General features: G+C 55.9%; 2 protein-coding genes across 39 annotated transcripts in view; one reads left to right on the forward strand and one right to left on the reverse strand.

The window, feature by feature from the left end:
* The window catches only part of SLC45A1 (solute carrier family 45 member 1), a 92225-nt gene extending 83860 nt beyond the window's left edge, over window positions 1-8365 (forward strand). For 4 of the 5 annotated variants that reach the window (XM_081485614.1, XM_081485613.1, XM_081485615.1 and 1 more), the window contains 4 exons: window positions 1910-2063; window positions 3767-3943; window positions 5616-5821; window positions 7974-8365. In XM_081485614.1, coding sequence (XP_081341740.1) covers window positions 1910-2063; window positions 3767-3943; window positions 5616-5821; window positions 7974-8243 — 807 coding nt within the window. In that variant the 3' untranslated portion in view covers window positions 8244-8365. The remainder of the gene's footprint in view (window positions 1-1909; window positions 2064-3766; window positions 3944-5615; window positions 5822-7973) is intronic. The other variant, XM_081485617.1, reaches the window with a different exon arrangement.
* A 4536-nt stretch (window positions 8366-12901) lies between these two features.
* Window positions 12902-19490, reverse strand: part of RERE (arginine-glutamic acid dipeptide repeats) — a 408969-nt gene continuing 402380 nt past the window's right edge. For all 34 annotated transcript variants that reach the window (XM_081490478.1, XM_081490468.1, XM_081490475.1 and 31 more), the window contains 5 exons: window positions 19183-19405; window positions 18219-18939; window positions 16529-16675; window positions 15888-16068; window positions 12902-15555 (listed from right to left, as the gene is read on the reverse strand). In XM_081490478.1, the coding sequence (XP_081346604.1) occupies window positions 15522-15555; window positions 15888-16068; window positions 16529-16675; window positions 18219-18939; window positions 19183-19405 (1306 nt within the window). In that variant the 3' untranslated portion in view covers window positions 12902-15521. The remainder of the gene's footprint in view (window positions 15556-15887; window positions 16069-16528; window positions 16676-18218; window positions 18940-19182; window positions 19406-19490) is intronic.

Here is a 19490-nt window from a genome sequence, read left to right on the forward strand (position 1 = left end):
GTGCCTGAGAAGACACCTGATCTTGTAGGAGGCCCACCAGAGATGCTAGGATGTGGCCTCTCATGTTGGCTTTGCTGTTAAATTCTGAAGTTCAACACACCTCATTTGCATGACTGAGAGTCGATCCTAGGGCCTTCTTTTATTGTATCTTAAACTTAATGCCATCCCACCTCAAGGAAGCGCTCTGCACAGGTGGGTGCCCATCCTGCTAAGAAGTGTCCAGGCCCTGGTGGGCAGTGTCTGCCAGCTCCGATCCAGAAAGGGTTTGAAGCACTGAAAGTCACTGGAAGAAACCCGTCATTGGCAGAGAGAAGCGACTTCTGTAAGTGCTCAGGTCAAGGGCATGTCAGGCTCACTCTTGATGACCGTAGAGCAGTTCACCAGGCCTTTCGTCAGTACTGGGCCATTCTATCCAGTTGCCCCAAACCCCACCTGGCTTCTGGATACAGTTCTGAAGTTCTAGTATAAAGTCTCTTTTTCGTCCTTTTAAAACATTCCATTTTCAAATCAGTTCTGGGAGAAAAGTAAAAATCATGAGCTTAGTGTGAACATATCTGGGCTCAGTGGGGATGGGGTGTCAGGTGAAGTCTTGCCCCAGCAGTTATGGATGACAAGCTCTGTTGGCGCGGCGGCTGCCCTCAGAACTGGCATCATGGGCTGTTTCCTTCTTTTTCATTCTTCCACCTGGAGCATCCAGGTGCTGCCCCAGCACAAGTTCCTGCGAGGACCCACAGTAAGGTAGCTTCTCTCCTCTCAAGATGTGTACCTCCCAAAGCCAACAGCTCACTTGGCTGGTGTCTGCACCTCCAGCCCCAGGGGGGGGCCTTGTCCTTCCGGGAAGAGGCTGCAAACGGAGCCGTGAATGTATTTGTCCCTGGAGCGTTGCCCTGAACCCACTCGTCCCTGTTTCAATGCTGGTGACGTGGGGCCATCTGGGTACCCATCTCCCTACCTGGGCTCCCTGGGCCCCCCTAAGCCCCCGTGTAGGCAGGCGTCCACCAGTCATGTTGAAATCAGTCTTTTACATCGTCTCTTCTGGAAAAGACGAGACTTCACAATGTCTGAACTTGAGCCAATCCATATCTCTTTTCTTTCAAATGTATTGCACATTGGGCAAGCTTACCCTCTGTGGCCGAAAGGCAGGCATAGCGAAGGGAGATTTTATGCTCAACTGCTCCCATCTCTGAAGAGACTAATGTCATATGTCTTTTAAAATGTCATAAAGTCATATGATATAAGGTCATTTCTCTCATTCGGACCACAGGCCTCAGCAGGGTGGCTGGAGAACAGTAGGATGGTGTTTGGTGCTCGGTTCACACTGTCCAGGAAGACAAACTCTCACAGCCTCTGGGTCTGTGTTCCTAATTCACTTTCTCATTGAAGCAAAAGGTGGTGCTATTAGTAAAGAACCTGCCCACCAATGCAGGAAACATAAGGGACGCGGGTTCGAGCCCTGAGTTGGGAAGATCCCCTGGAGGAGGGCATGGCAATCCACTCCAGTGTTCTTGCCTGGAGAATCTCATGGATAGAGGAGCCTGGCGGGCTACAGTCCATAGCGTTACAAGGAGTTGGACACTACTGAAGCAACTTAACACACACGCATGGAGCTCCAATACTTTGGCCACCTAATGTGAAGAGCTGACACATTAGAAAAGACTCTGATGCTGGGAAGGATTGAGGGCAGGATGAGAAGGGGTCGACAGAGGATGAAATGGTTGGATGGCATCACCGACTCGACAGATATGAGTTTAAGAGCAAGCTCTGAGAGATGGTGAAAGACAGGGAAGCGTGGCGAGCTACTGTCCATGGGTTCACAAACAGGTGGACATGACTGAGCGACTTAATATGCACACATGGGGTGGCCGGGGTGTAGTGCTCTGATGAGGGATTTGGGGGGCTTCTCTTACAGGTGGCAAATATTTTACTGAATGGTGTGAAATATGAGAGTGAGCTGACAGGCTCCAGCGAGGCATCGGGGCAGCCGCTGTCCATGAGGCACCTCTGCTTCACCATCTGCAACATGCCCAGGGCACTGCGCCACCTCTGCGTCAACCACTTCCTGGGTGAGCTCGTGGCAAAGCTTCCTACCTGTCGTGCCCCCCTCGGGTGGCCCTGCAGCGGGGGCACAGGCCCTGACCCAGGGCTAGGAATGCCCGGAGGCCTCTCCAATCCACTGGGCTTCCCCGACACCACCAGGGGCAGGATGAGGTGGGGATGGAGCAGGGAGGTGCCTGCTCCAGACTTTCCCAGATTAACCAGGTCCCCTGGGTCTCCACGGAGCCCAGATCCTCAGGACCAAAAGCTCCTCAGGCAACTCACAGTTAAGGGGGCTATCACTTTCCCACTGGAGGATTTTGTGTCTTAAGCCAGTCTGGACCCCTGACTCTTAGAGCCGAGATGTAGACACACCCAGACACACACGTGTCTGGGGCTGGTCTAAAGTTCACAGGCTCAGCTTTCAGATGAATACCAAGAAGCCCCAGCCAGCATGCCATTCCCTCCAGGGTCTCTTCACTGTTGGGCTGTTGAGCCTCTGATCTTAACCTAAGCTCTCAAACAATTGTGAGATGTAAAGCAGAATGAGTTTCTAGAAGGCAATTTGGCAACAGACAAGAATCTTAAAAAGTGCCCATAGCCTTTATCTCAGGGATCCTATTTAGTATTCATTGCAAGGATGTAGTCAAAGGTTTGATCATGAATCAAACCTGTATGGGGTATTGATCACAGCATGATTTATAACAGCCAAAGACCAAGATGGGAAAAAGGGTAAACACCTAGCAATGGGGGAAGGGGTAAGTATATTAGGGTGAATCCACATTGTGAAATATTTTGCTGCCATTAAGATGGGGCTCTTTAAAAGTGTTTAATGGCATAGGACACGTGCATGATAATTATTGGGGTTCCAGAGGCCCAGTAAACACCACCTCCTTCCTCTATGAAAGAGAAATGGACGTGGAAACCAGAGGAAGGACCCCTACGGTTTTCTTGGTAACAGAGCAAATTAGGTTTCTATGAACACTTGCCCTTCCTAAGGTACTTCTCCCAGGTAAGCAGGCAACCCCCTTTCCCCCGTGACTGGAGCCCCGCTGGAATTTTCTCTCTTCCCAGCAAAGGAGCCAGTGGGAAACCAGAGGAAGTGGGGGTTAACTTTCGCCTGGTGATAGCATTCAGAGAAAGAACAGAATGCAAAACCTTCTCATGACAGGGCCTGTGTTATAAGAATATATATTTACTTTAAAAAAGACAGGTAGGGGAACTTTCCTGGGTAGTCCAGTGGTTAAGACTCCACACTCCCGATGTAGGGGACCTCGGTTCAAACCCTGGTCAAGGAACTAACTAAATAATTAATTTTTAAAAAAGGAAGGGTAGGAAACCTACAAAATTATCTCTGGGTGGTAAAGGTAATTCCTTCATGTTTTTAAAAAATATTTTTTATATTTATTTTTATAAAATTATTAAATTTTTATTAAAATATTTTAAATAATTTTTAATGTTTATTTACTTCTTTGACTGCATAGGACCTTTACTTGTGGCACACAGGATCTTTTTTAGCTGTGACATGTGGGACCTAGTTCCCTGACCAGTGATGGAACCCAGGCCCCCTGCATTGGGAGCTCAGAGTCTTAGCCACTGGACCACCAGGGAGGTCCCCTCTTCTTTAAGCTTTGAATCGACAAAACCGCACTGATGGTGGGTCAGAACCACCTGCTAGGAGTGGGCATTGAGCCAGCGCCTGCCCCGCAGTCACCACCTGTGTCCCCCCCAGGGTGGCTCTCCTTCGAGGGGATGCTGCTCTTCTACACGGACTTCATGGGCGAAGTGGTGTTTCAGGGGGACCCCAAGGCCCCGCACACATCAGAAGCGTATCAGAAGTACAACACCGGCGTCACCGTAGGCTGCTGGGGGATGTGCATTTACGCCTTCAGTGCCGCCTTCTACTCAGGTACCTGCGGGGCGGGGGTGGGGGCTGGGGGGCAGGCTTGGCCGGAGTTGGTGAGGCTGGGAGGGGTGGGGGTGGGCTCAGCTGGGGGGTGTTAGGGGCAGGCTTGGGGGGCAGGCTCATGGGGGAAGCAGGCTTGACTGGGTGTTAGGGGCAGACTGGGGTGGGCAGGCTCGGTGGGCGGGGGCAGGCTCATGGGGGGGCCGGCTTGGCGGGGCTGGTGGCCTTCCAGGAGGGTGGCAAGAGGACAGACAGTGAAGGAAGCTTGTGTCTTCACAGCTGCAGGCACAGCAGCCCAGTTTGGGGGCAGACAGCGCTGTCTTTTTCTCTGTTCTCAGTGACCCGTTGTGGGGGTCAGTTGGGGCAGGGCAGGGCCATGTGGGGAGGGTGTGTGTCCAGACCTGAGGGAGCAACTGGCCAGAGGGTTCAGGCCCGTAGGCAAGGGCCAAGTGGGGGCCCAGGGACAAACCATGAGGTCACCTCAGGTGGGGGTGCCATCCACTGGCCCCCCCCTCAAGTCTTTCCCGTGTCAGTTCATGTGGTAGCTGGTCCAGAGGGGATGGAGGTACAGGGGAGGCCAGAGAGGCAGGTGGAGTGACATGGAGGTGGGTGGTGGGGATGGGGAGTCCGCGATGACTCTGAGGTTTGACCCTGGGTGACCCATGGCCCTAGGACGCTGTGCTGGATTCCTGAGGATGCCAGGGCCATCCCAGTGGGGGCGTGGCAGGGCAGTTTTGGGGGGTGCAGCCCCCAAACTTCATCTCAGGGGTTCACCTATGTTTTCAGTAAAAGGCCAGAGAATCCAGCCTTCCAGCTTTTCTGGCCACAGGCTCCGTTGGGGCCCCTCGGGGCCGCCCTTGAGGTGGACGAGACGTGATGACCGCATGGGGCTAAATTCTGGCTAAACTTCTCTGATGTTCATGGGGATTTGGATTTTGTATAATTTTCACATGTCACAAATTATTCATCTTCTTCAGGTTTGTTTTAAACATCTGAAGATATAAAAACCATCTTTAGCTCCAGGTGGTACAGAAACAGGCTGCAGGCCGGACTCCACCTGAGAACTGTAGACTGTGGGCCCTGTTAACGAGTTCCAGCCCCACCATCGGGACCGTGACCTTTTTTGGGGGTCGAGAGACCATATTAAGAAAGAATTTCTTGGCTCTCAATGGCAGACCCCGGGGGCTTGGGTGTTTGGTGGCACCTGGACTTGGGGAAGTGGCCCTACGACATTGCAAGGGGTGTCCTGTGGAGCCTCAGCTCCCAGGCCTCTCAGGGTCCTTCAAGGCTGGCCCACTGGGGTGGGGCTGTCAAGGTCCTCACATTAGGAAAGAGGCAGAAGCAGTAGGATTTGTGCAGGAACTCAGGGCTCAGTTCTAAACCCTAAACGATGGAGCCTCTGGCCTTTCTACCCAAAGACCCCTTCACCTGCTGCAGCACCTGGGGGCCTGGCCTGGGCCGATGTGAACGGGGCTACCCCGGGTCCTGCCACCCATCTGGACACCCCATCGGTGGTCCCTGAGCTCCCGGGTCCCTGAGCGGGTCTTCTGGTAGAGGGTGAGCTGCCTGCCGGCCTGGGGGTGGCCGAGGCCTCAGGTGGGGTGGTGCTCACCTGCCGGCCTGGGGGTGCCTGGGGCCCCGGGCGGGTTGTGCTCACCTTCCTCTCCCCCAACAGCTATCCTGGAGAAGCTGGAGGAGCACCTCAGCGTCCGGACGCTGTATTTCATCGCTTACCTGGCCTTCGGCCTGGGGACCGGGCTTGCCACACTCTCCAGGAACCTCTACGTGGTTCTGTCCCTCTGTGTCACCTACGGGGTCTTGTTTTCCACTCTGTGCACCCTGCCCTACTCGCTGCTGTGCGATTACTACCAGAGCAAGCAGGTGAGTGCCCCGACTTCTGCTTCGGGCCCCGCATCCAGGTTGAGTCTCCACCTGAGTAGGGTCCCGGACCTCCTGCATGGCTCGGGGGCCGCATTCGAAGGGGAAGATTATCAGGATGCATCAGCAGAGCATAACCCCCCGAAGGAAGCTACCCACACAGGGACTCAGGAGGTGGCGAGAGAGGGGCAAGGCGAGGCCCACTCCCTGGGGCTCCCCTCCGCCAGGCTTCAGGATCACCTGGGAGCACCGGGCCTTGGGCACCAAACACTTTGTGAGCAAGGTCAATAATATGTGAACACAGTTCTTTTTAAAATGAGAATCGATGCCAAAAGTCCACACTGAGCAAGAGACGGGAACTTAAAGAGGGTAAGTGACAGGACCAAGCCACGCCCTGGTGGTGTCAGAGGCAAAAGGAAAAACCAGGGAAAAAGATCCCGTCTTTATGTAAAAGTTGATATTTTGTTCAGGGTGGATTTTCCTTTATCAGCATTAGTGAGGAAGAATTCAGCACAAAACCACCCCATTCACCCATTTCCAGTGTACGATTCAGCGGTTTTTAGCATACTCATGCCATCAATTCTAGAACATTTTTGTCACACACGCCCTGCCCTTCCCTGATAGCTCAGTTGGTAAAGAATCTGCCTGTAATGCAGGAGACCCTGGCTCTCCTGGGTTGGGAAGATCTGCTGGAGAAGGGATAGGCTACCCACTCCAGGATTCTTGAGCTTCCCTGGTGGCTCAGCTGGTAAAGAATCTGCCTGCAATGCAGGAGACCTGGGTTCGATCCCTGGGTTTGGAAGATCCCCTGGAGAAGGTAAACCCTCTCCAGTATTCTGGCCTAGAGAATTCCATGGACTGTATAGTATCACCCCTCCAGGCCTCCCCTCCCCCAGCCCCCTATAGTCACTGATCTGCTTTCTGTCTCCGGGGATTGGCCTGTTCTGGACGTGTCACCTCTATGGAATCACACGACATATGGCCTTTTGTGTCTGGCTTCTCCCAGCCTCGTGTTTTTGAGGTTCATCCGTGCTGTGGAGAGTGAATCCCTGCCTCATTCCTTCTTGTGATCAAGCAACATTCCTATCAGAGATTTTTGGCTGTGACTTTGAGATTTTAAAACTCTGCCCTGAAGACCACTGTGATACCAGCCATTCCTGCAGCCCCTCTAATCCTGGACCTCATCACCTCCCCCAGGCCTGGGCCCAAGGGCTGGTTCTCCCCTTGGACGGCACAGGGACCTCAGTCTGTGAGCTGTGCACATGGCTTGAGTATCACTGTCCTGCTTGTCAGCTCCCCAGAACCCCTTCACCAGATACGAGGTTCTTGGTGGAGGGAGGCCCTGCCCCATGGGAGGGGACATGGGGCCTCGGGCCACTTTTGATGGATCGAGGTGGAGCTGGCTGGATCACAGGCCTCTGCTGCCCAGCGAGTCTTCCAGACACACTATCTCCGATGGGCTGCAGGTCCAAGGCTCACCTGTGACCTCCCCACCGCGGTGGCCCCACAGGCCAAGATGATGTCCCCAGGACACGCACGATACCAATTCACAGACCCTCTTGCCGGGCTGTGGGGACAGAGCCTTGGGAGGGGCTGGGAGGGGTAGGCAGCATCCCAGAGGTGACCACATCTGGTCGTGGGACCAGGCCAGGCTGGACCCCAGGTGGCACCCAGCAATGGTCTGCACAATGCGGGTGGCCCGAGCTGGGGGTAGGATCACTCCAGCCACCACTCGGTGGCTCTGCTCGGAGTCCCTGTGACCTCCATCCCCCAGTGTGGTGCTGGATGGGGCCGCAGGGAGCCCGAAGTCCAAGGTGGAGGCCATGGGCCAGAGGACCAGGCGCTGTAGACCCTGAGGGGGTATCTGAGTGTGACAGGCATTGTAGCAACTAGGGGTCAGAAAGGGGATGAGCTAGGGTGGAGGGGGCATGGCCTGGCCGGCCTTGAGGGGAGAGAGACGGGGAAGAGCCTGTGTGCCCGCCTGTACCTGCTGGTCGTGGATTCCTCTTCTTGTCATCTCTGTTCACAAATATTATTAAAGTCTTGGCCAGACTCCCTGTGCACTGGGGGCATGGAAATAGGAAGCTGTCGGGCGTGGGGTGCCAGGTCCCGGGCCTCAGGGGGCCTGGTCTGGCTGACATGCGTCTCTGGTCAGTTCGCAGGGTCCAGCGCAGACGGCACCCGGCGGGGAATGGGCGTCGACATCTCCCTGCTGAGCTGCCAGTACTTCCTGGCCCAGATCCTGGTGTCCCTGGTGCTGGGGCCCCTGACCTCGGTCGTGGGCAGCGCCAACGGGGTGATGTACTTCTCCAGCCTCGTGTCCTTCCTGGGCTGCCTGTATTCCTCGCTGTTTGTTGTCTATGAAATCCCTCCCAGTGATGCCACCACCACCGAGGAGCACCAGCCCCTCCTGCTGAACGTCTGAGCTTGTGCCCAGGTCTGGAGCAGGCGGGCTGCGGAAACCCAAGGGGCCCTGGTGGACGGAGGTGGGACAGGTCTCCTGTCGGGATGTAAATAGGTGATAAGACAATACATGGCCACAGCAGAGCCTATGGTTTCAGTGTGGCTCTTCTGAGGGGCAATAGGTCACCCGGGCACTGGGCCATTCGTCATAGGGACTTGCGGGGGACTGTAAGAGTCATTTACATATACACGTATAACCAGAGGCAGCCCTGCACCCCCCTCCCACTCTTACCCCCTGCCCGAAAGACACTGGGGCAACATCTGAAGATATTTTGGGTTGTCACAACTTGGGTGGGTGCTGATGCCCTGGAATGCTAGAAACACCCTAAGGTGCACAAGACAACTGCCCACTATAAAGAAGGATCTGGCCCCAAGTGTCTACAGGGCGGGGCGGAGAGAGCCTTGGCTAATTGTACATTGCTTCCCAGAACAGAGTTAGAGTAGAGGATGCTTTGGGGTCAGAAGACCTCATACTGATTCATTCTTTAACTTATTCATTCATCCAACCATCCACCCATCCACCTACTCATCCATCCATCCATCTATCCATCATCCATCCATCCATCCATTCACTCATCTATCTATCCATCATCCATCCAACCATCCATCCACTTATCCATCCATCCATTTACTCATCTATCCATCCATCCATTCATCCATCTATCCACTCATCCATCCACACATGCACCCTACAGATACTCACTGAGTGTCCTGGGAGTGACAGGCAGTGGTAGATCCTGGAAGTCTAGCTGTGAGGTGAGGTCTCTGCTGTCGTGGAGCCAATGTGAGGAGGAGAGACAGATAATACCCTGTCTAGGCCTGAGGATGACACTAAGTGCTGAGAGAACATGAGCAGAGTAGGAGATGGGGTGACAGAGTTGGGAGCAAGCTATGCTGGAGAGAATGGGGTTGGTGTGCTCGATAAGGTGGGAACCTCCAGGAGCCGATGCCCCCGCTGAATGCCCATCCTGCCCTCAGACTTGGCCCGCCCACCAGTGCCCACCAGTGCCTGCTTATGGACCTGGATGGACCAACTTCTTGCAGGTGTCAAGGTCCTTCGCCATGGGGCTTCTCGCCATCCTTCCATCGGTGGACACCACTAACTGGCTGGGCCCCTTCCTGGTGCACCTGGGCAGACCCTTCTCCCTGTGCTGTGCACACCAAGTAGGGAGACGTGGCCAATCACCATTATACCTGCTGCACTGGGGCCAGGCTTCTCGTACCCTCAGCACATGTTGTGGGGGACATACAGGACACACCGACCGTAAGTCCCAAACAAGCAGCAGGGATCCTGGCCCCTTGGCAGCCTCTGAGGAGAGTATGGTCTATGGGCAGCTGTGCCCATCGTCTTGCTCTGACCAGTTAGGGCCAGTTGGGTGGGGGGTGCAGGGCTGGCGGACCCAGAGGGATAGTGCCTGGGCTTTGGAGGCACTGCCACCTGGTGGCAGGAGCAGGTATGGCAACGAGGACCGCGTTTCACATCTACTTGAAGTTGGGACCTGCAGCAGACGCCGTGCAGTGAACAAGGGGAGCAGAGGGGGCCTGGGAGTGACCAGCGGTGGTCGGGTACCCAGAAGAAACCAGCCGGCAAACAGGCTGCCAGCCTCAGGGATCGCCCCTGGGCCAAAAGGGGCTGCTAAGCAGTGCCTCAAAGTGCTGTTTTTAATCTCATTCCCCACACTGGCTGTCCACACTGGAGGGGTTCACCAGAGGTCCCTGTTATAAAGCAGATGCCCCCTCCTCACCCAAACCCAATGAATTATGTAAACCAGGACTGGACCTGGAGAGGCTGTGAGATCCCGGAGCAGGCACAGCTGGGGCGGGGGTAGCAGTGGGTTCAACTCCCGGATGGGGCTGAAGTCCCTTCCAGCTGCTCATCCCACAATTCAGCAGCGCATTTGGCTGGTGCACCAAGGAAACTTGTATGCAGGGCCTGTTTGTTCATCCAGCAAACAGGATGAAAGGAGCCAGCACCTCCCCCTGCTGAAACCTGGTCCAGGAACGAGGCACCCGGGTAGGGGGAAGCGGGACCCCTGTGCAGGCACAGGGCTGAGTCAGGGGGGATGCAGGGGACTCAGATAGGCCAAGAGGAAACAGTTACACAGGAAGGGAAGCTTGCTGGGGCAACTGGAACCCAGCAATGACCCAGGGAAAGGATCCCTCCGATTCTGAGCCCTCAATGAGGGCAGGCGAGTCCCAGGGGAAAGCCTGCACTGCTCCATCCACAATGGCAACTGCAGCCCTGACAGACCCAAGCCTGAGCTGCAGGACCCGAGATAGCTCACTGGCTCCTGCAGCCTCAGAACACAACTGGGCGGCCACATTCGCTGGTTGCTTCCCTGCAGTCTCATCTGGCTGTCCTTCCCTGGGAGGGGGCAGGGAGGCCAAGGGCCCTGGTCCCTCATGGTCTCCACAGACCTCTGGGAGGACCTGCTCAGGGGTCGGTCCAGTGCAGGTAGACGGTGCACTGGTCTCGGAGCCCATCAGCTTGATCCCAGGCTTCTGGGTAACAGGTCCTGCAGTGGTCCCATAGCTCTGAGTCCAGGAACACACCTGCACCAACTGGGTCAGCCAGGAGAGGCTGACGGTGGGAACGGGGGCCTGTGCTGGTGCCCTCACACCACCCTGGGTCTCCCTGTGTGGGCAGAGAAGAGATTGCAAGGCCTGAGGTTGGCAAAGGGCTCCGGGCTGAGATGCGGGTCCCTGACACTCAGCAGCCACCATTGCACAGCTGTGCTTCCAGCCCTGGAATTTGATGTCTGCCTGGGAGGTTGCAGCCAATCTCTTTGCTGTACCTTCTGGCCCTGCAGATAAAGTGGCTCTGATTTATGTAAATCCAGGTGATGCTTAAATAATGTGCCCCGTACACATGAACTTACCATGGACCTGTATCTACGTGGCAACCGTGCACCTGGCCCTGCCAAGTGCCACTTTCCTAGCTGTGGGGAACCGGAGGGGCTGCTGAGCCACCGTGCCCAGGTCAAGGGGCCGCCCACAGGGCCAAAGAGCAGGAGGGACACCTGGGGCCAGTTGGTCTGGGCAGCAACAGAGGAGAGACCCTGGCTGGGGGCACAGTTGTAAGATGTGAGACCCTTCCTCTCAGGCTCACAAATCCAGCAGGTTCGTCTGTTGCAGGAGACCCTCTGCCTCAGGACAGGTCCATGGCCAGATGTGGACACTGGTCTTCGGCATCCACACCTGGCGAACGATTACAGTCTGTGCAGCTCTGATGAGGGTCTTTTCTGTGGCATCAATCTATATCTCCATTCAGAGACATGTCTTATCATTCAACCTTCCTGAAACTTCCACTTCATAAATCCCTGACTACTAAACACTTCAGCTTCATGAAAAGCACCATCTAGATGAGAGACTGGCAAAGACAGCATCTGGATTCCACTTACACAACCTCCGCCCACAACCCAGAACCAGTCACGCGTGGTTGTGTGTTAGTCGTTCAGTCGACTCTTGGCAACCCCATAGGCTATAGTCCGCCAGGCTCCTCTGTCCATGGAATTCTTCAGGCAAGACTACTTGGCGATTCCCTCCTCCAGAGGATCTTCACAACCCAGGGATCAAACCCAGGTCTCCCACACTGCAGTTTTACCATCTGAGACACCAGCGATCCTGCTTGAGGGCAATTTACTAACAAGAAGCGCTCCAGGTTGCTCTTGCTCATCATTAGGGCCAGATCCCAGATAAAAAGGTGAGTGTACAATTTCCAGAGACAGTCTTGAAACTTCAGGAAACCACACTCTGGTCTCTGAAAAACCACAGGCTGAACCCACCCTGGTGACTTCTGCCCCCTGGTGGCCACACACACTCTCTGCAGGCCACCTGGAGTGTTTGTTGGCAGCAGGAGGCTAAGATCCCCCATCTGGTCCTGGATGCACTGTTGCCCTGGAGGGCACCTGCTGCGGCTGAAGGCGGGGTGGGGGCACTGGCAGATGTCGGGGGTAGAGATGGAGAGGGGACAAGACAGAAGGAGTGGCCAGAGGCAGAAGCAACTGTCCTGGCTTGTGGCTCAGATATATACGGCCCATGGAATTCTCCAGGCCAGAATTACTGGATTGGGTAGCTTTTTCCTTCTCCAGGGGATCTTCCCAACCCAGGGATCAAACCCAGGTCTCCTGCATTGCAGGCAGATTCTTTACCAGCTGAGCCACAAGGGAAGCCCAAGAATACTGGAGTGGGTAGCCTATCCCTTCTCCAGCAGATCTTCCTGACCCAGGAGAGCCAGGGTCTCCTGCATTGTAGGTGGATTCTTTACCGAGTTATCAAGGTGCCCACAAATTAGAGGTGTGGGGTGACAGGCAGGGGAAGGAGCTAAGAGAGAGTATAGTGGTTCCAATGCCATCACCTTTCACCCCCACACAGGGCCTGTTCTGCCTGGGGAGTCACTGAAGGTCCTGAGTGTCCCGTCAGCAGGTTGAAGCCTCCCCCAAGGGCAGTGTGCCCACTGGAGACCCTTCATCCCAGAGGGTAAGCCAGTGTGCTGGCAACACCGAGCACCCAAGCCTCCCTCTGCCCCCTCCCAACCCTGGGAGCCCCAGGGCAGGACAATTGCCGACCCCCCTGCCCACCTCAGGAATGAGATACAGCTCATGGAGGACACGCAGCCGCTGTAGTGTAGCTTGTTTTTATTTATGTCCACAAATATTTCAAAAAAATTACAAAATACTCAAATGGAGAGAACACAGAAGTCACAATTTCTGGGTGTCTACTGTTTACACTGTGTTATCTCATGGCAAACTACTCATATATACATTTAGCTTCAAGATATATATAAACGTAGCAAATCAGAATGTACACTCCGCTCTGCTGCTGCCGCAGTGAAGCTCAACCTCAACGACAGTGAACAAGATACACATGAAACACGGAAACGCAAAACTCAACTCCCAACCAAGGCAGGAAACCCAAAAGGAAACCAGGGGGTTGGGCTTCAAAGACACTGCCAAGGTCTGGGGCCTCCTACACACACTGGAGTTGACCAGTGAGGGTTTCAGGTTGTGGGTTTTTAAATGGAAGAATCTCAGTGCTTCACCTGGGGACGTGAGGAGAAAACCAAAACCAAACAAGAAAACGCCTTCAAACGGTTTTCAAATACAGACTCCCAAGTACTTCACTCTCTCTTCTTTGGAAAAATGGACGATAGAGAGAGGACATCAAGAAGGTGTAACTAAACGGTAGGCATCATGGTCTACCAAAAGGGAGAAGAGGAAGGGTGGCAGGCGGGGGTGTCCGTGCAGGAGCGGGAGCAGCAGGAAGGGGCTTGGTTCAGAGGCGTGGAGCCTGAAGCATTGAGCCCGCCCCATGGCACGTTGCTAGCCTTAGCGACATGACTACTCCTGGCCAATCGGCCATGAAAATGATGACAAAGTTTCCATCTGAGCCTGCCTCCCCTCAAGGAGCTCAAGTTAAGGCAGAAATGGAATGAGAGAAAAACCAAAGAAAAAAACCTACTACTACAAACATTTTCAACAGACCAAACAACCCCCTATCTATCCCAACTGAAACTGAACATGGTTTAATAGACACTGGAAATGCCCTCACCACAGGTTCTGGACTCCCAGAACCTGAATCTGAGCTAATACCTGCTGGTTTCTAGGTCAAAGTGCCAGCCTCTCGTCCCACCCGTCTGTGGTCTGGGACATGCTCCATGTCCACTGACCCCAGGTGGGACTCCTGCTCTCTTTTCACTCTTGGCTGTGACCCCTGCACACCCTGGCAGGAAAGTCCCTCAAGGGTCTGAGAGAAGAGGGACAGGCAAGGTCATGTCCTGGCAGAAAGTTTGATCAACAGGTGCATACTGGCTCCCCAGTGTCCTCACCTTCTGTTCTGGAGCAAGGGCATCACATGGGCACCTTGGAGAGCAGAGGCGGGCTCAGGGTTTCCTGTGCCCTCAGAAGGGCCCCCACGTGGAGCCTGCCTCCCACTCTATATCCACGACCCCTGTCCTGCTTCCGTGAGGCAGAGTGGGAGGTGATACAAGGATGCGACACAGGAGTGCCACCCACAACTGGGACACCTCTGGGATGCCCTGACCCAGAAGCAGCCTCTGAGCAGGACAAGGACGGCCTGGCCTCCCCATAAGGAGATCCGAATGACCACACACACCAGAAAGCAGGCTTCTGACAGATCCTTTGACAAGCACACGTGCTTAGTGAGAATTGTTTTCTTCAATTTTCTAGGATGTTTATGAAATAGTCCAAAGATTGGGGGGAAAAAAAAGCAGTTCATCCAGAGCAATCAAATGCACGTGTATAGAAATCTACAAGGAAATCTACAACCAGACACACAGGAACATGTGCTTTCGCGCCTGCAGAGACAGAACAGGGAACACTCAACTCGTGTGCTCCCAGTGTACAGCGAGTTGCCTGAGCTCACTATGGTCCGCACTGCTGGCAAAGCACGAGCCGGGAACAGACAGGAGCAAGAACCAAGCAGCAACATAAAGAAACGGCTTGTAATGTTGTCCCTGCAAACCCCTGGCTGCTCCCAAACCTAGCCCCTAGCCTCCTCTGCCCCTTTGTAACTAGTAACGCCCATCTGTTCCCTTTAATTAAAGGGATAATTATATATAACTTTTTATTAAAAAATCAACTCTGTATTCTGTCAATAGCTGGTAGGAATTCACAATTAGTGACATGGCTGGAAAAAATAGATCAGAATAGTAGTTTGTGGAAGGAAAAAAAAAAAAAGGCTGTTCTAAAATTATTTATTTACAGACGTAAAAAGCCATGCACAGAACCTCCTCAAATTATGAAGATCTCCTACAATGTATTAAAATAAAAGATTTTTTAAAAATTACAGCTCTTAGATTCCAAACTCAGATGCTACAGACCGTGTGGGTTCTGGGACACACGAAACTGAGTGTGTCTGCACGCACTGAAGGGTGTGAATTGGGATCTAGCACCTACTGAGAAAAATCAAGGAAGGAAAAGAAAGCTAAAGCCAAACCCCAAGACTGCAGGGGCACTTTCTGGGTGTTTAGTCCAGTCCAGGTCTCACTAAGTTTCTGGGGGACTGTCATGCAGGGAGACCCAAACCAGTCTCAAGGAATCCTCTCTACAAACGAACACTATGTATGCTGATACATTTTTAGTTGTGGGGTTTTTAAATATATAAAGAAATCTTTAGAAGATATTCTTTTTGCTTTTAGAGCTCCTATTGTATGTAAAAAGTCCTGTTTCTCTCCCCCAAGAATTGGGGTTTCCACAGCCAGCGTTAACAAATAAATAACTTATAACTGCTTGTCACCTTCTTTCTTCAGTCGACTAGAAAAAGAGAAGGAAAAAAAAAAAGGAAAAATCATAGGTATCAGGCCTGCGCAGGCCTGCAGCTGGAGGATCTAGATGCCTGAGCAGCCGCCACACTGCTGACCCCTTCCCCACCCCGCCCGCTCCCCCGCCACTGCCATGTCTTTCCTCCTCAAGACCCTCAGGAGTTCCTTGATTGGCGGAGGAACAGCCTGGCACTTGCTGATATGGGGTGGGGAGCAGGGTGGGTGCAGCTGGGAGGGGCAGTCACTAGGCTGGGGCGAGGGCTGGGGACCCACAGGCCGAGGAGGTGGGGACCTGGCCTCCCCACCAGCCCCTCCCCACCTCACCTGTAATAATCCTCCTGACTGGGCAGGTGGCCACCATGCATATGGGGGTGTCCATGCAGCCACTGCTGCTCCATGGCCAGTCTCTGCAGCTCAGCCGACTGGGCGTGCATGGCCTGCAGCTGGTGGGCCGCCGACATGGGGGGTGGGATGGCCCCAGGCAGGTCTCGGGGGTAGGGGGTGCCTGCCAACCACAAAACAGCCTCTGCTATAAAAAGGCCAAGGCAGTGGCCAGGATGAGGCCGCCAAGGTCAGGTCAGGAGAGAGCCTCCCGAGGGGAGAATCAAGAGGTCACCTACTGGGCAGGGACCAGCAGAGCAGAGCCTCTGGGGAGAGAGAAGTGCTGTTTCGTGTACTCCCCTAACTCCCTTGGGGGTCCTCCTCCTCAGCCTCCTGCCCGCCCTCACAGAGGCCTGCCCTGAGCCCTCCTACTCCCTCTGGGCTCCTGTTGTGCATTTACAGCCCCACCCCCAGCTCCCCAGGGGGCAGAGGTCTACCTGCCCAGCTCCCAGGGCTCCCAGGTATTTTCCCTACGCACAGGAAAGGCCTGTGCTGAACACAAGAGTAAATGCACGAACCGGACATCAGACCAGACCCCCGACCCAACCCTCCCTAGCCCCCTCCTTCCCCAGGCGTCGTCTTACCAAAAACTGGGTGACGGAGCATCTCGTGCTCATGGGGGGGCTGTCCAAGCAGAGGGTTGGGGAGGGTGCCGGGGGGGTAGGGAAAGCGCGCCAGGTGAGGGCCAGCGGTCAGGGGGTCGACCAGCGGGTGAACAGGGCCTGCTGAACCTAGAAAAAGGGGCAGAAGCACAGGGCTTGGGGGCCGCTCGCCCTCCTTGGTGGTATTCACAGCGACTTCCTCCTCTCCACAGCTGGCTTCTGGTCACCAGGCCATCAATACCCCTGACCTGCTAACCCAGAGTGGCTGTCGCCCTCCCCCTGCCCCCGCCTCCCTGCACCTGCATGGAGCTCCAGAAAGTGACCGAGTGAAGAGTGGACCACGTCTTTCTTCCTCAGTCTCCTCAGCAGACCCAATCTCATTTTGGCAAGGACCCTGGATCTGCAGTTGGACCCCGGAGCCAACTGCCCCAGCCCCATCCTGGGCCTGTGAGGTCCACTACCCCAGGCTGCCTCCTGGCTCTTCACGCACAGGACTCAAAGCAAAGCGGGCACTGCCTGACGGGGCTCAGAAAGCCCTGCCCTCTCCCAGTGGCCCTTTCAGCACGTCACCTGCCTCAGTTCCCTGCAGTCACCCTCTCTGGCCCCAAAGCCTCTGCACCCACACTCTAGGCCTGAGGACGCTCCTTCCCCGGCTCCAACACCTCCCACCCTCCAGGCGTCTCTCTACAACAACAGCACTGCTGCTCCTGGCTCTCTGCTCAGTCTTCCTCCAGAACACTAACTGACCCTCACAAACTCAAGACATATTTATCCACTGCCCCCAGGTTTGGAAGGTGAACGTGGACAGGGGTGTCACTAGTTTCTACGGCTGTGCCGGGCACATTGCGGGTCCTCAGTAAACATTTGTGAACAAACATGCTGAGAACACTCGCCTGTCCTCTCGCAGGATTGAGGCCCACCTGCTGACAACCCCAGGGCTTAACTACAAACATTCCTGGTGCTGGGACCAAGGGGTGAACGTGACAGCTCCTGATTCCCCCGTCAGGTGGGGCTAGGAATGTGCATAGGAAACCAGAGGTTGTCCTCCTTCCCTCTGGGGCCCACCCTGTCCGTTGTCTCCCTCCCCGCCCAGAAGGGGCCCAGGGGCCCCCACAGCAGGCCCTGACCCCGCTCCCACCCTGTCTGGCCAGTCTGCAGAGCCATCCAGGGAGTGGGACTCCGATCGTGCCGGTCTTGGCCTCAGACCAGCCTGCACCCCTGGCCGCCGGCCAGTGGGCCTTCCAGAGCTCTTGCTCCTGGAGTGGACAAGACTGGGTGGTCCTGGCCAGGTGAGCCAGCTCAAAGCCAGCAGAAGTCCGAGCCCCGTTCCCTGAGGGGGAGCAGAGAAGCTCTCACTGATGACAACCCCCAGCTTCCCCAGGTGTCCTGGCTGCCTCCATGTGGCCCCAAAGGCTCTGCCCTGCTCCTCCAGCCCTGCCTCTTGCTCTCAACCAGCCCCAGCAAGCACAGGCTGCCTCCTCCCTCCCAGCCCCACTGCAGGTACAGGACTGAGAACCCAAGCTTCATCAGGAGACGGTGAGCAGAGGGCCCCAGGAGCCAGGGGGGACGCTGGGTACCCCCACAAGTGCCAGGAGTTTCAAGCTCTGCTCCGGACAGCAGCCCCCCCGGGGTCCACCCCCGCCCCCCCCGCAGACCCGCAGATGGCGCCCACCTTGGTGGAGGGGGTCCTGCTGGTGGAGGTGCAGGTGCGAGTGGATGTGGGAGTGCTGGTGGTGGTGCGGGGTCACGTTGAACATCTGCAGCCGGGCCAGGGGGTCGCTGGTCAGCGAGGCCATGCGCTCGGCGTGGATGCGCTCGGCCGCCAGTCTGTCCGGGTAGCTCATCTCGGGCCGCAGCTGGGGCCCGGCCAGGGCCAGTCTCTCCCTCTCCAGGGGGTTCAGGCCAGGATGGAAAGACGCAAAAGGATGGGGGCCGGCGGCAGGGGGGATGGTGAGGGCGCCATGCCGGGCGAAGTGCTCCATGGGGTTGGCGGCTGGGTGCAGGGGGTCCAGCTCCGGGGGCTTCACCTCAAAGCCCGGCTTCATCCGCTCCCGCAGTTCCCGCTCCCGGAGCTCCCGCTCTCGGATCTCGCGTTCCCGCAGCTCCCGCTCACGGATAGTGGGGTCGACATTGTACAGGCCGGGCATGTGGTAGGCCAGCAGCGGGTCAGTGGGGTTGAGGGGCACGTAGAAGGGGTGGTTGCGGTTGGTGGGCGACATGACGTGGGGCCGGGCATACTCGCTCAGAGTCCGGAGGGCCGGAGTGTCAGGCCCAATGTAGGGGGGCACAGCTGCGATGGTGGTGGGCGGGGGCTCGAAGGATGGCCGCATGTGGCCGGGACCACCGAGCTGGGGGTCGCTGAGGCGGCCTTCATGTGCCGAGCTGGATGCCTTCTGCAAGAGGAAAGAGGCCGTGAGGGGCGGGTGCCTGGCCCCTGGCCCAACTGACTGGGTCCCCCACCCCACCCCTGGTCCAGACCTGCCGTGACAGGGGTTCGGGGCCCAGAGGGGTCAGCATATCATGGACACAGCGGTAAGGCAGGTGGGTGCCAAGAGAAAGTGAGGGGGTGGTCCACTGAAGGCGGGCGCAGGGACCAGCCCTTGATGCCCACGGAGCAGGCTGCCCTCCTGACTCACAGCCGCTCGCTCGGCCTCGCGCTCCCGTTCACGCTCGCGTTCTCGCTCCTTCTCCTTCTCCTTCTCTCGCTCCCGCTCCTCTCGCGCCTTCTGCTCGGCCTCCCGTTTGGCCTTCTCGATGGCCTCCTCCCTCTTCTTGGCCAGTTTGGATCCCGCCAGGGGCATGAAGTACAGGTCGGTCCGTGCACATGAGTTGTAACCCCGGTCCAGGTGTTTGTAGAACCTACAAAAGGCCTGGTGTCTCACTGGGTCCCAGCTGAGGTCCCAGCTAGCCCTGCCCTGGATGCACCTGGGTTCCCAGGACCTCT

Source organism: Giraffa tippelskirchi, chromosome 5 (genome assembly GCF_054371585.1).
Source record: "Giraffa tippelskirchi isolate mGirTip1 chromosome 5, T2T-mGirTip1v1.2.pri, whole genome shotgun sequence".
Classification (NCBI taxonomy): Eukaryota; Metazoa; Chordata; class Mammalia; order Artiodactyla; family Giraffidae; genus Giraffa; species Giraffa tippelskirchi.